The 18446-nt window shown below is 32.3% G+C and overlaps 2 protein-coding genes across 2 annotated transcripts in view; one reads left to right on the top strand and one right to left on the bottom strand.

Annotated features, from left to right (window-relative positions):
* LOC126842785 (uncharacterized) overlaps nucleotides 1-13636 on the top strand; it is a 33316-nt gene extending 19680 nt beyond the window's left edge. Inside the window, exons 3-8 of the mRNA XM_050579932.1 lie at nucleotides 3799-3932; nucleotides 9431-9543; nucleotides 9757-9866; nucleotides 11044-11122; nucleotides 11782-12303; nucleotides 12514-13636. Of these exons, the coding sequence (XP_050435889.1) occupies nucleotides 3799-3932; nucleotides 9431-9543; nucleotides 9757-9866; nucleotides 11044-11122; nucleotides 11782-12303; nucleotides 12514-12718 (1163 nt within the window). The 3' untranslated portion in view covers nucleotides 12719-13636. The remainder of the gene's footprint in view (nucleotides 1-3798; nucleotides 3933-9430; nucleotides 9544-9756; nucleotides 9867-11043; nucleotides 11123-11781; nucleotides 12304-12513) is intronic.
* Nucleotides 13637-14348: 712 nt separating this feature from the next.
* LOC126842784 (uncharacterized) lies at nucleotides 14349-18161 on the bottom strand. The gene is given in 10 exon segments (XM_050579931.1): nucleotides 14349-15081; nucleotides 15144-15632; nucleotides 15733-15887; nucleotides 16033-16249; nucleotides 16332-16541; nucleotides 16623-16770; nucleotides 16997-17148; nucleotides 17210-17446; nucleotides 17449-17472; nucleotides 17984-18161. Coding segments are annotated over 10 exon segments (1833 nt in total). The 5' UTR covers nucleotides 18033-18161; the 3' UTR covers nucleotides 14349-14929.
* Between the last annotated feature and the right edge of the window lie 285 nt (nucleotides 18162-18446).

The following is an 18446-nucleotide window of genomic DNA, read 5'->3' as shown; positions in this document are numbered from 1 at the left end:
GATGAGTTTTTGTTTTAAGTTTAAAAAAACAGTAGGTTTAATAACCGCTATTTTGATTTTTGACGATGTAAGCCGCTTATTATTATATTATTTTTTTTATCTAATGCACATCTAATTGTGCACAATCTGTCTTTTAAGTACAAAAACCCCTTCAAAATAATAATAATAATAATTATAATAAACGAGACGAGACCGACCGGTAAATGTTAAAATCGTTTTAATTGCTTTATAAAGGTTAGCCATTAAAAATAACCGTTAGTTGACTCATATAGGATGTGCAAAAAAAAAAGTAGTTCCTTTGTATCTATTCATAGGCCAATTGTTTAGAGACCTTCAGTCTCTATAAACTATTAAATAGCTATGGTCATCTAGTAACATAATTATTTTACCATTTAAAAAAAAAATGTCCATAGTAAATAAAAACCTAGTAAGTCGTTATTCATTCAATCACGAACGACCCGTATATTAGATACATACATAAACTGCATCATTCCCAGTCCAAATCCACTCATCAAATATCACTTATACTACAAAATTGTATAAAACAATTTTTGTTCTAGAATTATTTTGAAAACTATATATTTTCCCACTCCTGTTTCTGATTATGCACACATTTACAGTTATCACTTTGAGATCATTTTATTTGGTATGCATTGTGTGGGGGTTGCATTTTTATTTACTATTCTAATTCACTTTATTCTTCTTTTTTTTATGGCTATAAATCATATTTTCACCACCAACAAAAAAATCACACACTTGCTGGTTTAAATAAAGTAAACTGATGACAGTGACAATTTTTTGAAATAATATTTTGGAATTCCGAAAATATTTTTTTATCCCATGTATAAGAATTAAAAATTGTATTGTTGGTATAACATGAGATGACCCTTAGGATTAATGTAAAATAATACATGCATGATAATAACAGTAATATACTGCGCTGTAACCGTGCTCAATAATTATTATGGTTGGTAGATACAAAATGGTTTTATTCTTCTCGAATTCACTGCAATTATCGATCCTCCTAAAATTACACTGCGTACTAGGTATAATTACATTAGTTAGGTATATTACTGACAATAGTTGAACGAACCCATGAGGACCACATCTAGTAGACACGTCCTCGAAAATCCATGATCTACGCGCACATAGATCAATCGTGTGTATATGTTTCTGTATCGTCATATAATACCATTAAAAAAATATCGCGTTCATTTGGGCCTCGCTACGAGAAAAATATTTTTAAAAAATGTTCTGAAAAATTATAATCTTAATTACACCGTATCCTCGCACACTATTACACATTGTGTATACATTGACATTTGTTTAGAATTATGTCATCGTTGTACATAAGAATTTGCGCCCACTCCCTTGTCCTCTCTGCCTCAAACATCTGATGACGCATAGTATACATTTTACACCTACAATTTTACTTCCGCTCTGGCTAACCAACGCATTATAAGAGCAAATCTACTGCCGGTTTACCTTCTCGGTATGCTTGCCATAAATACACATGCATTTTGCAGAGTAGAACTCACGCGACACATCAGAGAAAATGTTAAGTAATATACAAATATTGTGTTCATATTATTTTCAACATTTCTAGAATTATATTTGTTGGTAAAATTATCTTAAAATAACCGACATCATTTAATAATTCATGTCATAAACTATAGTTTTTATCACATGTTTTTTTCCATTTACCGCAACAAAATTTCATAAAAAAAGCATTTTAATTTTAAATAATTACAATAAAAATAAAATGGTCATACATAGAAAAAATAAATGGATGCACTTGGAAATAGAGCACTATATTTGTTAGACATGTATATCATGCCTGTAGTTTGTATGGCTTAGGTTTAAAATTTCTTTGATAGCTGTAATTGGTGAACAGAAGTGTTTAAAATACCTGAATCTGGAAAAATTGATCATATTAACCGTTGACCAAAAAAAAAAATCAATATAGATATTACATGTCTAAAGAAATATATTATAAGCAATAATAAAATCACTTCCCAAAACATTTTTTAGTGTTGTATTTCAAAAAAGAACAGTTTGTCAACTTTTAAAATGGTTTTCGCAAATTTAAAGAAGATGAACTTTTTTCTACTTTTGGCCTAATATAGTACTTTTGGTGTACGATGTCAGTTCTACATAGGCTTATTGCATTGGAAAATCAATACGCTTTCTTTTTTCACCTCCGCATCGAAGCCTAAACATATTGGACGAATTTCTATTGGTTTTTTTATCTTTAATGGTTAACGCACGTAGATTTCATTGTGCCGTATTACACGCGGCTTGCAATTCGTTTTTCGTCGTTCTGTGAATTATTAATTTATTTAGACGTTTTACACACCGCTATTGACGTCATATTACACCTTAATTTGATATACAGCAGCGAAGTGTGCGTAATACAGTTTTGGAACGATTCCTATGAAAACCAACAGAGAGAGAACCGTTTGACGTTCGAGAAAATTGAACGCATTTATCACATACAATGTATATATTATCTGCGGTGAGTTTTCATTAGCTTCGGTCGTTTCGCAACCGGCCCTCGAGTCTACAGCCGCCCACGTATACACACAATAAGATCATCGGCATAACCGATGGAGAACCTGAGGGACTCAGCCCCATAAACGTCGTTATTACCCCTTCACAAATTTCCCGCTTCGGAACGTTCATTGGATACTATAGACATAACATAAAATCAGTTAAAAACTTTAAAAAAAAAAATAATAATCAGGGCTTGAAAAAATTATAGAACTTTTCAAACAGGTTACATATCAAAAGTGATTGTTAATTTGTTTTATAAAAGTTATTTAAATCTTCGTCTTCGCCTTACACTCCCAACTACTTGGGGTCGACTATTAAAGTTTTTTAAATAAGTTATTATACAAAAATCTGTGAAATCTACTCTTTTAGTAAAACTTTTATTATTAAGAATTCTATAAAACTGTTTTAAAATAAATACAAGTTTTTTACAGAAACTTTTATTTTGTCGAATATAAAGTGTAACTACTAAAGAACCGGTCTTGCACTTTTTAAAAACAAAAAATTAATTTTTTTCAATTGGTTGTAACGTTTTTCTTATTCTAGATCGACGATATTACAAATTTAATTTTTCTCCTAGACTTTCTTATACTTTTGTGACAATTGTAATTATTTTTCTTCTTTGTTGACCTTATATAGACCATTCAGGCCTTTTACCGCAACGCCCACTCCTCTCCATCTCTCCCAATCAGTCGCCAATTATTTGCCATAGTTTTTTCCCAACACGTTTAGATCCTTCTGAACTTTATCCATCCATCTTTGTCATGTGCGCTTAATGGTTTTTTACTATAAGGGACCAATTTTACCACTTCCCGGATCATTTGCTTTTGTGCCCTCCACACATGCGTACACAGTATAATCTTCTGTTTTTCATTATTGTTACTATATCTTCCTTTCCTGATCTATTTCTTAGATCTTGGTTTGTTTTTCTTTCATATGACCTAAGCTTTGATCTCTCCAAGACCCGTAGATTTGACGCAGGACTTCCTCTCGAATATTGCACAATTGTACACAAAATGCCCGAACAACCAGTCTGAATGATTTAGTATGGACTGACCAAAATCATAGGTCAAGTCTCATAAGACTATTAATTACATCCCATGCTGTTCTGTTTGGGGTTCGTTTAGTACGACGGGGGCCACTTCTTTTCTAAAACCCCATTCTGTCGATGGGTATATGTCAAATATTAATTGATGATAAGTACAAATTACTATTAGAAAACTATTAATTCACAATTGTTCCTCACAGGAGCCGTACACGCCAGAGACCACAGGACAGCCAGTTGTCTGAGCTACGGGAACGGCACCAAACTCACCACTCTTGGCATCAACCTGTTGGCCACACAGGGATCGTCAGACTACTGTGGCATATTCGTCAACAACGTGAGTACATCTGAGTATACCATGTAAACGGCCCCAGATCGGTTTTGACATTTACACGCCAATAACAACGTCACAGTAAATGCGATTGTCCCGAAATTCTATTACAAGTCCATCGGCCATCACACAAAACACACCCAAGTACCGTTTGCCGAGCTGACAAACATAACATAATTCAAGTTACACTATTATTGTTGTACTGTCAGTGTGTATGTGAGAAAAACTACTGATATCCAATTTCACGGTGTGTTTATATCGATACATAATAATAAAATGACCGTGTGATATACATCCCAATTTGAAATATATATAGACACACATAGAACGATAGTAAATTTTTATATATTATGTATCGTAAAAACTGATGACATGTGCCGTTCGACGACTCTTTTCGGAGAACTTTGTATAATACATATATAAATAAATGTTATTCGTGTATTTATCTCGGTCCTGTCTATCCTGTACATCATTACAACATTAGAATCAAATGAGAAAAAACATTTTTTTTTTATTAAATTCTCACAGCGAGCATGTTTTGTCGTGTGACATGAAAAGACAAAAAAAGGTGTAAATGTGCCCAAGTCTTATCTTAGTTGTGACACTGATGGCAGTGAAAATAAGTTAAGGCGGTGGTTGAGGACAAGTTGGATGCGAACGAAGACTGAAAACGTTTTTGGTTAAATGTTGAGGTCTATAGTTATTATTCCCAGAATACTTTATTTTATGACTAGATCAAATCTCGTGAACATTTAACATCATGATACTGCTCCTATGCTATTATTAAAAAAACACAATTTTTAAAATCTCCATAAAAGGTTATTGTTAAATAACAGGCAACAGCCGACCGCTAGTGGCTATACACGTTAGTAATATTTAATTAATAAGTAATATATATATGTAAAATTTATTGTTTTCTCCATCACAGTACCAGTATACGATTTATTTTAATTTAAATGTAAGAAAATCCATTTTTCTTTAGAAAATAACAAGAAATTAATATACAGGATGAGGCAGTAAAACGGTGATTTTCTAATGTATTTAAATGGTAAAACCCGTTTCACTATCCCACCCTTTACATTTTAAGGATCTATGAAAAGGTTTTTTTAGTTGCATTTTATTTTGTACATTGTGAATCTAGTAAAATAGAAGTATAATATAGCTTTGAAATAATATAATCTATGAAGTATAAATAGTTTGTGTGAGATTGCTTTAATGGAAGTATATAATACATAAATATTAATTTTATTGAGAATAAGCGATTATAATTTAAACTATGGAGTACAAACGATTGAAACATGAATCGTTGACCATTCCAACAAAATATAACAAGACATTGTATATGTGTTATTTGGTCCACTAAGTTTTTGCAAAAAACAAAAAAAAAACCAGTACAGTGGGGTCGGTGCATAGTGGGGACGGAGCATAGTTGGGTCGGGGCATATTGGGGACGGGGAGGTCAGAGGTTTACAGGAATTTTTAAATCTGAAAGTGATAAAATCACTTTCGAAAAAACGCTTCGATGCAAATCGGTAGTTAGTATTTTCAAGCCAGTACAGTCCAAACCAAGCACAGTATAAACCAGCAAAGTTAGAAAGTTTTAAATGAAGGTTCTATAATTACAAATGAGCATCAAAGCGTTTATTTGAAAGTGATTTTATTCAATTTTATCACTTTTTTTATTTATAATAATTCTTGTAGACCTGTGACCTCTCCGTTTCCTCATTGCTTTGATTACATTATGCCAATACTCTACTGTACTAGTCCTCTCAGATAAAATCGCTTTCAAATAAACGCTTTGATGCTCATTTGTAAATACAGAACCTTCATTTAAAACAATCATTTAAGTGATTTTATCACTTTCAGATTTAAAAATTCCTGTAAACCTGTGACCTCCCCGTCCCCACTATGCACCGACCCCACTGTACTGGTTTTTTTTCTTAATCAGTATGCATTAGGAGGACACGAAACCCTCTCGTCGGTTTCTTTCTTAGTGGCTGAGAAAAACTGTAACGTTTCGGTTTGAATACGATTTACATAACTTAAAACTAACTGGACCGACAATTACTTTGTCTGTTGTAAGGACCGGATGACCTAATAAGATAATGGTAATTAATACAAGGAATTCTATTCATGCGAATAACTGGAAATTAATGTCCAATGTGTTTTTTTTTTTTTAATACGTTATCTTCAGTTTTTAATTAGAGGTGAATAAGAAAATGCAAATTAAACCCCACAAATGCAGTCCACTATACTATTATTTGTTGTTAATAATTGATATATTCCCCATTTATTGTTACTCTAGTTCGTCGATTTTTTTATATTTTGCACAATACACTACAAAAGTACTTTATCCAAGTATCCAAGTCTAAATTATATAAAAATTCTTATAGTTTTCTCGGTTAGAAAATCTGAATAGGCGCATTTACCGGTGTCTTAATAATGACAATCATTTCATGTAATATAATATTATTTGACATCAAAACAAATGCATGCGTATTGATTGCACCGATTCAGTGTACTTAACAGTTCCACTTATTTCCGTGTAGGTACATTAACGTGATGACACTTCGTTAATATCTGTGTTCTCCGCCGTTTTTTTTAAAAATTATTTTAGTAAAAATAAACACAAACCAATTTTGTATTGTAACAGTTTTCCGACATTCCGATTGTTTTGAGGAGAACCGAGAAAAAAATCCGTTATGGCCGTCGTTTGGTTAGTAAACGTCGTTTTACTCATGTCACGACGAAACATACCTCAGAGCATAGACACAACAAGCTATATACGCCTATAGTGTACATAATAATGTATACCAAGAATAAATGACATCATTATTTATTTCCACTGCCGGTGACCAATTGACTAATTCGCCTGTGAAATTTTAATTTGCTTAGTACACACGAAAATATGCACTTACAGAGCCAAAATCGTGCAAACACTCTTTTTATTTTTATTATCAATAAAAAAGTTTCGAAAATATTCGAACTACGAATGAAAAACGATGCGTTTATTTTACATGGAATGGCCCTTATTTAGAAAAAAACATAATCTCACATGAATGCGGATCAACAGGTGCATTAGTACGTTTATTATCTTTTTAATGGGTTCTGTATAATATTTGAATTAATAAAAAAACGATAATATTTATTATTTAATACTATACTCAAAGCGGTAAGATAACTCTATTAAATAGTTTTCGTAAAGTTCAATTGGCGCATAAATTTCTGTTTTATTTTTTTACTTCATTAATAACTTACATAATGGTTGTTTTGACAATTTAATGACGTCTTTTAAAAAAAAGAGTGAAGTGCCGTTAAAAGTTTCTTTGGTGAGATCGAACGTTCATGATAACCAGTCGTTATGTAGGTACAGACTCTAATTTAAAGCTTTACATTAAATATTATATTTTATGTTTAATACTTCTTTACGTATCACGTTGCCGCCACAGCACAAGCTAGATATGCTTCACATTAATTACATTGACCTCGGATATAAAACAAACAAATCATCAGTCTGAATTAATTAAAAACTACAAACTACTAAACTATTATAATATTATGCCTAAATTCGTACACAGAACCGGTAAGCATGTTTTTGTATAACATCCAATCGGTTTGTTTGATTTTTTTTTTCAACTAAAATATTGTTGGTGTTCCGGTTTTTAAACAACTGGGTATAATATTTAATTGTTAAAAATATACTTCTGTTATTATTGAGGTTTTATTAAAAATGCATCAAGGGTTTTATATACCTAAGAGGAATACAACGTTTAAAATAGTAAAGTTATTAATGCATTGGAATTTATAAAAAAATCAAACAGCTCACCATCTTCAATAAGGGGTTGGTTTGGTTGTAAACAAATTCTAAATGGATGCACCTATTCAAAAGTTTGTTGTTCAAAAATATACACCACCGATCATGGATATTATGTTTAAATTTATTATTTCTTTGAGATGGGTTGTATAATACCTTCTAGTTTGCTAGAAACATGCTGATGATATTTGATAACTATTGATGAATGATTCAATTATCTTTTTCGATAGCAGGCTGAACATTGTGAGTTTAGTGTTATAATATTTATGTTGATATTGTGTAAATAAATGTAAAAAAAAAACATACAGCGGCGGTAGCTGGTTATGGTTGAGCAGCTGACCGACCGATGAAGCCTAGCCCCTTGGAGGGAAAGTACTTGTATATAGATAAATAATATTATATGGCGGCAGCAGCACAGATGATCCGTGGAGGCGATGAAAAAAATGATTCATTACGCGAGCATGTCTAATAAAAAAAAATAAAAAAAATACAATTGAAATAAAAACATTACACCGTACACGGCCGAGATTTTGGTGTCTACATTTCGGAATGGCCGAGTTGACACCGCTGTTGTTGTCAGTTGTTCCAAATACTTTGTGTCGCTACACTATTACAGTTATGCAATTAAACCGAGTCCGACTGTAATGCGACAACTCGAAGCTGTCGTTACAACGTTATTTATACTATTATATATTACCTACATTAAACGTGATAAATGTTAATTATCTTTACTACTACTTACTGTTATAAAGGCTTTTAAACGCCGTTATTTTTGGACGCGGAATAAAAATTAAATATAAATTACTATCTCGAATGACGAGAGAGAGTGAGAGAGACCTTTATTAGATTACTGTAGGGACTATTCTATCCCATGTATTAAATATTAGTATAACTATGACTTATACAGATTTTCACGATACTCAGTAAAATCCTCAAGTCCAATTGCGATTGGAAGGAGATGGCTTTTTTCGACGTAAGATACATTTCTATACCGCGTGCAATGTTTAAGAAGGAGAATACGGTTTAATAGTTTTAATATGATTACGCATAGGAATTCAATTTGAAAAAACACAAATATATGTAAACCATACGGGAACTTAGCCTTTAAGATTTGTAGCCCATTAGCATAAGATAACTTGTCTTCTGACCGACTGAATTAGATATTATTAGTATTTAATTGCAGGAAATATATTATGATTGCATTGTTTTGTACTTGTAAAAATTATGTTCTTTGTAAACGTTGCTAATTGCATTTAGTTTGCACTAGAAATCGTCTCTCTATTAACTATCTTATATAAACGCTTTAACTGCAAGTCGCGGGAAAATAGTCTAGATTTTAAAATAATCGTACTTGGGATTTTATTTAAGAATAAACATTTTAAACATTTTAGAACTTTCAGGCTAGGTTTTTTATTTAGTTCACACTTGTTCCTGGATTTAATTAAAAAATGACAACTTTTCGGCACTACCTGAAAATAATATGATGACCGTAGATAAATATTTTAATTTATTAAGTTATTGCTAAAATTCGAAGACCAAAATAAATGCCAGTATTTTGTGTTGCGAATTTTTGAATTTCAAAGCGAGTACGGTGTCTCAGCCTCTTTTCACATCTTCCATCTCATTTGTGTGTAAAATTACTGATACCTCTTGCCTACCCTAAGTGAAAACTGAATGATTTTTTTTTCAGAAAACCGAAGAGAGATCAGTGCCAATTGCGATAAGAATACACAGGACACTGGAACTTGCCGACGATAAGTTCTACGTGATCACATGCGGCAAGGCTGGGTTCAAGAATTCCAAGTACGTACGGCGTCCAATAGCCTCTACATAATGCCACGGGGGTTTAAATGGGTTATTACATAATATTGTTATGTATTGTGATGCGAATTTCTAAAAAAAAAATATATATATATATATTTTCGAAAATCGTTTCTACTTAAAAAGAGTGGAAAACGTCGGCAAACGACAACATATACACTGTACATACTGTATATTTGTTTTGTTTTTCTATAGGAATGAGACGTCGTTGGTATCGTTAAAATTCCTTGAGAACGGCAGAAGAATTCAGGAAGTTGTTTACAGTCATCCGTACACGCTTAGAGCCGAGATATCCAGACCCGACGGTAGGTTTTGAGTTTTTTATTTTCATTGTTATTATAATTTATAATATAGTAAATGTTAGCGAGAATGATAAAAAAAAAATAGAAAGTGTCGTCGTATAACAAATGCTATACAATATTACATATTATTAACATTTTCCTAACCTAAGCTTATCGGCTAATACGTCATATTATTATTACTAAAATATGGTAAATATTTTATATAAACTCGTTATAGAAGATAATATATAATATCGACATTCATCCAAGTTTTAGGATTTTTTTTGACAATACTATATCGACAATACTATATAATTACTATACCTTTACCCTTACAAAACTTTCCGTATGATCATATTATTATGAAACAGTTAATCCTGAAACACTATATTTTTATTAAAATTTATATTCAAAGATTAACTGCGCACAAAACTAATATTTATCAATCGAGCTACATAATATGTGTTTGGGTGGTTAAAACTCTTACAATTAGACGGCCACAGTCCCTTTAATTATGCGAATAGCTTTTCTAAAAAAGGTGTAGTCTTATTTACAAAAAATAATTAGAAAACGATTTTCGTTTTTCAATGAATTTCCGTCCAACTATGATACTAAGATTACAATTTTGGAAATATTTCTGTGGTAATAATGCTTGTCAAAAAGAACTCGATTGCGATTAGCAACTGAGTATGTGTTGACATTTTTAACTTCCGGGAATCCTACAGGAATTCCATAATATGACCATCTCGAGCACTCGGAATGTCCGTGATGAATGTCGGACAGCACTAGGATAGGGCATGTCGATCCGTTTATTAGTGTAATCAGTAATAGGCATATTATCATATTTGACGGACATATATTATTTTTTAAGACACTTTTAGAGTAGCCCGTGGAATACAAACCGAGTATTTCCCAAGGGTCAATGGTACTCGGGGTAGCCCAGTATTTTATGTGGATACTACTAGTATCATAATGGTTTTTTGTCCTGCAGTTGGGTACTCGCAATATTATGTATGGACAAAAAAATTATGGTCTTAAAAGAAAAATAGAAAATCGTTTGAAATGTAGTCGGCAAATCCGTCTGCGGCGGACAACATCCATCCATTACCTGACAATGACGATACAATAATAATATGACACGACACTGGTTGTTTTGACGGAGGAATGTGTAGTAGTAAAAATGTATTATTTGAAATTGCAGGAGCCTATGGTATACGCGTTAAGAATTGTTTCGCGTTCAACAAGAGGAACAACAGCGTCAATCTCATCAACGAGCGCGGGTAAGTGAACCCTATCGCAACTGTATAATAGTAGGTCCGTTCCTCTTCCCTCCCCCCCCCCCCCGGTTTCCAGTAGGTAACACAATCGTGTGGTTATATTATATTTTTATTTTTTAGTTGACTAATTTCCGTCTTGGGTAGGCAGTTATTTTTTATTTTTTTTTGTATCATTATTGGTTTGTCGTCCTTCCGCACGAAAACGCGACACGACCTTTTTTTCTTATTTTATAATAGGTATAATATAATCGATGATCGCTACAACAATAATAATATACATATTATACAATAACTCACAATTCCATAGCGGTACCGATTCTGAACGTTCGCCAGCATTGTCGGAAGTCGAACGGATTTTTAACATGACTCGTGTTATGCTCGCTAATACGCGCATTTGCCTAATTGAATTCTAATAACGGTAAAAAATTAAAAAAATTTTTTGAAGTGTCTCAAACGAACGCCTTTTCATTTGCTATACGTGTTGGGCAATCTTTGTATAGCAGCCGTATAAGACTTTTTTTATTGTCTATTGTCTATCGATAAAAATTGTATCTAAATAAGATATCTAAATCTATTATATTTAATCTTTACGCAAATTCCCTAATGACATTTTCGGTTTTCCTAGATAGGTAAATAATAATAAATCCTTGTATGTTCTCTAGATGTCCGTCCAACACGAAAGTGATCACGCCGTTCAAGTACGACCCCAAGTCGGGGCACGCAGACGCCACGCTGGCGTCTATGTTCCGGTTCCCGGACAGCTCGGAACTGCACTTCCAGTGCGACATCGAAGTGTGCCGGGGCGTGTGCACGGAACCGGACTGCGACGACGTGTCCACCAACTCGCTGGCGCTGCAGCAGACCAAAGACGTGTACACGGACGCCACGCCTGAAGAGGGCACGCTGTTGGCCAGCACTAGCGTGTTCGTGCTGGAACCCGGCGAGACGCCGCGCAGCCTCACCCTGTGCGACGACCCCGCCGACGGCGGCATCCGGCCCCCGTGGCTGCTCTACCTGTGCATTGCATTCGGGCTCATGTTCCTCATCATGTTGGTCATCAACGTGTTCCTGTGCTCGGCCATGACGTGTTCGTGCGCCCGCACCGACATCATCGAGAAGGAGCCCAGCATCATCGAAGACTACGACCCATACCGTAGCTGGCACGGATCACAGTACGGTTCCAGGTAAAACAGACATTCCCAAAGTTTTAACGTCACAGTACTTAATAGGCCTAATACACTTCTTACTCTTCATTATTACAAATTTGTCATCTACCTAAAGTAAAATTATTGCCGCCAAGAGTCCAGTCGAAATTGTCCACTAAAATCTCTGTCGATCGATTGACGTTGTTGAAAAATAGTTTACTTATACCGTTTGTGTGTATTTACATATAGGTATTCGCTGAATGGCGGCAAACCGGGATACGCGTCCGGCGGGTCCACGATGAACTCGACCAGATCTATGTCGACCAACAGCGACCATTACGCCATCGTGCACTCCAGGCCGGGAAGCCGGTACTCCGGCACGGCCAAACACCAGCCTCACATGAGGGGGGGACCCCCGTCCCACATGGGATCGCACTATTCCGGGAAAATGTAAATAAGTATCCCGTAAGATTATCCAACGTAGTCGTGGACGACTATCGCGTGTAAGCCGGTGATAACAACAGTATAACAAAGTGCGCTAACTATAATATAATTATAATATATTGTATTATAATTATATATAATTAACTCGATCGGGTTCAGTAATGTTCCTCGGTGGAAGATGGTTTTTGTAAATATAAACAACGTTAAGTGTTTTGTTTTTTAAGAGAATATACTATATACAATAAATTATTAAATTTATTATTATCATAGGTATATAATATAATATATGTATACATATATATTTATAGTCTCAAAAACTTAGTTGCCATTTTATTTTTCTACGTTTCAATATTAATAGGTATAATACGTTCATAATTATTTATAATGTATAATTAACAAAATGCATAATAGTTAATAACAATAATAATAATATTATATTGTATTATAGTTAGAAATAATTATTATGATTAATAACTACAGTTACGTATTATGTACGTAGATAATACGTATTTCTCCAAGTACTATTTTTAGTTAAATTATATAAAATATATATATTTTATACATAAACTTAATATTATTAACTTTTCAGAGTTGGCAAAAGCTCGGGTTTTTTTTAATTTAAAAAAAAGCCCGTCCAGTTAAGGTTTTTTTTTGGGGTGATGTATGTCCAAAAAACCGGGGAATTTTTCGGGTAAATACTAAAACTTTTACTGGATTTGAGTTTTTTTTTTTTGCCAACTGTGATTTTTAAAGTTTATATAGCTTATTAATATTGTGTATTACAAAAATATTATTTTAATTTTATCATGTGCAATTTTAATTTTAGTGATTAAGAACGATTTTTTTTGTAAAACGCTCGTTTGGTGCATAATAATAATGATAATAATAAAAATATAAATATATTGTATGTTATACATAATGTGTTAAATATTGCGTTGTTTTTCTTAATGCATTTTTTTAAAATAATTATTTCTTTTTTCCTATTACAGTTACGATTATTTTAATCTCTTGTTCAGGTCAGTATTGGCTCATCGGCTGTATTTCCTTAGATGATTAATAGCTTAATTCTAATTTTCGATCAATTTGGCTCGGGTCTGGAAATAACGATGTACTCAGATTAGATTAAAACATTTTAGTCGAAGGATTGATAAAAAAACAGGGGTTTCAATAAAACACTACAATAATTAACAATCACAAAAAAAAAATATTAAAAATGTGGTTTCAATATAATACCACTATATATGACTCATAGGGTAAGCAAGAAAAATATGTACATTTTTTGTGTGTAATATTGTGGTATTGTAATCGCATATCAAGGTCTTTCCACTAGACTGTAGTGGAAAGAGGATTGTTTAAAATTGGTATAATAATAGTTTTAAACATTTAATGTTAGGCAGGATCTTATGGTTTCTTAGGCTAAAGATGAACACAATGTTTTTATTTTTATAACTAGATACATAATGTATTGATCATACGACACATTTAAATATATATAATGCATATATTGTATTGTGTGCTAGACACTACAACGAATAAGGTAAAAGGTAAACATTTTTTTTAAAAATTACAATCTATCAATATAATAGTATAAATTATAATATTATAAAAATTTACAAAAGTGCAATACAAAAATGGACGGATAAGATTACAAAAATCAAATAACGTATCGACTAATATTATCATATCATATAAGTAACGTTTAACACTATTATAAAAACATATTTTAAAACTAGTATAAATATTCATAAAGTGGACGGCATTAATTAGACTAAAAATATGTAATAATAATTGTATTAAGTCTTTGCATTTCAATTTTCATAATAATAATAATATACTAAGCTTATTCGATCGTTGGTGTTTTATAAATAATGATATCTTTCAATTTAATCATTAATAAAATATAAATACACCCGTTTTCGCCAAGTATTGTTAAAACTTAACTATCATATTTCTATGGATTTTTATTTTATGTTAAGCATTAACAATACTTGGTGATATTGGATGTAAGAAAATTATATTGTCGAGTTATAAAATAAATATAAAGTTTAAATTTTAAACATAATATGAAAAAATAAAAAAAATAAAAGGAATGCCTTAAAAAAAGTTAAAGTATAGAAACTGAAAACTTTAAGTATAGATATAGTCAAATAATGTTTACCAAAGTTTTTAGTTATTTTTTTTCTTTAAGCCTATGTCAAAAAATTACAAATGCTATGACATTTTACAAAATTATAGTAAATAATGTAGCAATTGAAAGCAGGAAAGACGACACTACAATCGATGATGCTTTTCCATATCTAAATACTTGTATGTAGTTTTCGGCTTGTATCCACGGATTAGTACCGTCGTCAAAATACATAGGACATTGATCTCCTAAAATTTAAAATTTTATCAATAAAATGAATTTATACACAGGTATCTATATTAATCCTTACGTTCTCGTTCGTATTCTGTCATTTCCACGGCAACGGTGGCTCCCTGTGTGTAGTTGAAGCTGAAAGCGTCTTGTCTGAGTTCACAATATGATCCGATGGATTGCGACATGAGAATGCGATTAAGATCTGCCCGCTGATAAACCCAACACCTGTACATGCTGGCTGCATCTAATGGGTCGTACGTTATCAAATAAGATTTCAGATTTTCCTTCCAATATCCGATACATTGCAGCCTATAATCGGGGTCGCTGTAAATATCTTTTGGCTGTCCACGGTGGTCGACGTCAAGACAGAAAGTTTCGTCGATTGTTATCTCTTTTTGATCACCATCGCACGCCGAGAAATCCGATATCTTATCCTTACACCCAATCTGAGGTCGCGGCGACAACGTAACACCACCTAGTATACGAGTTTCAAAAAGGAAATCACCTTTTTGTGTGAAATTGAATTTGCCTGCTACCGGACATCTTACAGGTACAGGAGTTCTCGCTTTAACAAAAATGAATTTTATTATAATATATTCAATAAACAGTACCTGAAAAAGAAAAAACTAACATGTTATGTCTCTTAATAAAAAAACAATACTTACAGACAAAGATGTCATATTTCCAATTGTCTTTGTTGGGAAATTGAACCCACGAACACACAGTGTGAAAATTATCCTTGATGAAAGCGAGCCCACGTCGATAACGAATTATGTTGTGATGTCGTGGCACAACGTCAAAGCAAACATAATCTTTTTGACTGAGAACAAAATTTGAATTAGACAAATATAGTCAATAAACAAGCACTAACATGTTATTGAGCATTAATTATAATAAGACATACAAATATTAACCATTTTTAAGTAAAATTTAAATTTAATAATAAATAACTTTTTTTAAATTACCATCCGTCAACTGTGAGTCTGGCCATCATATATCGAGATCCTCTTTGTTCTCGACAAACATATATTGTACGTCTAAACCGAGCCTGGTCCGGATACCAAGTTTCGATTATGTGCGTTTCGTTTATGAACACATCCGCATCCATATTGGCTGTATTCACCCAGTTTCCACTAAAGTTTTGAGGCAGTCTACAACCGGGTTCTACAACTTCAGCTTTCACTTAAATAAGAAAAAAAAAATTCAACATTAATAATATTGGAGCTTAAAACAACTATGAATAAGTAATTGACGGGTTAATTACCTGGATTTACGTGCAATCTTTCTGGGCTTTTTTCTACGGTTTGAAGTGTATTGCATTCGGCGGTTATTGATACACCAATGTATAAATCGTCGTCTCGATTTTTCAAAAAACATCTGTATTTTTCGTCTTTTCTCGATTCTTTAGTGTTAGCCACCGCAAAGAAATGGTTCTTGTCTACGAACCAATCGCCTAAACAGCTGTACTCGACAACTGAAAAACAAATTTTTATTAATTTTATAGTTACTATTATTATTCCGGTAATCCAGGGGTTAAAGAACTTGAAAAACTTACCTCCATCAAATGTACCAGTCATTCCAGGGCATTTCTTGTATGTTATGTTAAATTTTTGATTGGTTATTAAAAATTGGGTACCAGCCGTTTGACAGGACTTAATTTGAGCTTCTGGATTGTTGCATTCCCCGGTGAAACGAAAACGGTTCTGTGGAGTAACAACAGTGATGAAAAAAATATAAAAGCAAGTATTGATATATAAATATTAATAACTTAATAAAGAGAACATACTAAACTACTGCAATTTAATTTTTAAAAATTATAAATCGCAGAAATAAAAATGTACTCATTATGTCATTGAACTAAAACAATAAAAACTCTAAACTTTCAAAATTCTTCCATTTAAATAATACTTATTTTTAGTTTTAAATTACTTGATATGCAAATTGCCAAACTCCTTCAAGACTGGAACGGCAATTAATAGGTATGTAATTTTCAGAAAAAAGAGTTATCAATTGAGTGTCTTGAAATTGACATATTTTGTCTGGAGATTCATCTTCATTGGGATTCAGAGTCATGCAAACACCTTGATAGATTACAGAAATTAATTAAAATATTCCATCAGGACTAATTTTACAAAATCATACTTTCCATTTTGTCGAGCACGTTAATGGTGCGAACCATAAATTTAACACAAGTATAACAATCGCCGGCACTTTTTTGAAAAACAAACGTATAATTAACATGATTTTCTTCCATAGAACGAATGCACCTGCCTCGTTTAGACATACTAGTGGCATCGATTTCCGTTGTTGTACTACGGCCATTTTCCCATGAATACCACGATCCTCTTACAACTAATGGTATATTACATTTTGTGCTTTTTTGTTTAATTCATAACTCCAACATACTATAGAATTGAAATTACAATTAGTCAATACAAATCTGTTTGTTAGTGCATGTAACTTGTACAGTAATTAAATTTAAAAATTTAGATAATGTTTAAAATCAACATAGAAAATAAAAACTCCCACTACGATAACATGGCAATTTTTTTTTATAGGAATTTTACGATATTCTGAATCTTTGACTATTCTTTGACGAGGGCAAGCTAAAAATGTATCCAAATAGTTATTTAATGTTTTGGTCAAATTGTGATGACACACAATCTATGGTAACACGTCAAATATTATTAACAATTTATTGATTTTTTACCCAAAAATAATAATACTTAACCGTTTTTAACTGATTATTGGTTATGAAATATTAAGTCATAGAAATTAATTTCGCTTTGGATATGTATACTTTGTAATTAATCGAGGTAACGAATTATTTTTTTTTTCCTTTGTAAGAAAGGGGATAGTCGGACACACCTGTGGAATAACTCTATCTTGACTTGAAACGAACAATTTTTTACTTACGTGAAGCAAGAACTACCGCAGTCACAACAAATTTTAAAAGATAATTCATTTTATAAGATGTTTCGGTAAATGCACACCATTTTCTATAATAATAACGTTAAAACAAATTGAATAAATGGTAAAAAAAAAAATATTTATTTAAAATTCGATTGTTCTCGAGATCGCTTGTGTTTGTTATGAACTGACAATACTGAATACTGATACGCCCAAATTCCAAAGCATGAACAAGTGTTTCATGGTCACAATCGATACGATCTTTGATATCGATATTGAGATAAAGGTAAAGTACTAAATGAAAATTAAACCTCAATTAATGTCTTTTCTATGAATTAAACATTCATAAAAATTGATTAAACCCAACGATTGAATTTCGTTTTTGTTCTGAAACATAATTTATTTAATTCAGAAATCTAGGGGATTTCGGTTATATATATATGCCACAGGTGTTTTATTTATCTGTGTG

The sequence above is a fragment of the Adelges cooleyi genome, unplaced genomic scaffold (assembly GCF_023614345.1).
Source record: "Adelges cooleyi isolate 19-005CV unplaced genomic scaffold, UGA_ACOO_1.1 ACOO_flye_CR_arks_rails_tigmint_CR_PRNA_574, whole genome shotgun sequence".
NCBI lineage: Eukaryota > Metazoa > Arthropoda > Insecta > Hemiptera > Adelgidae > Adelges > Adelges cooleyi.
This window is presented reverse-complemented; position numbering and strand designations above follow the sequence as displayed.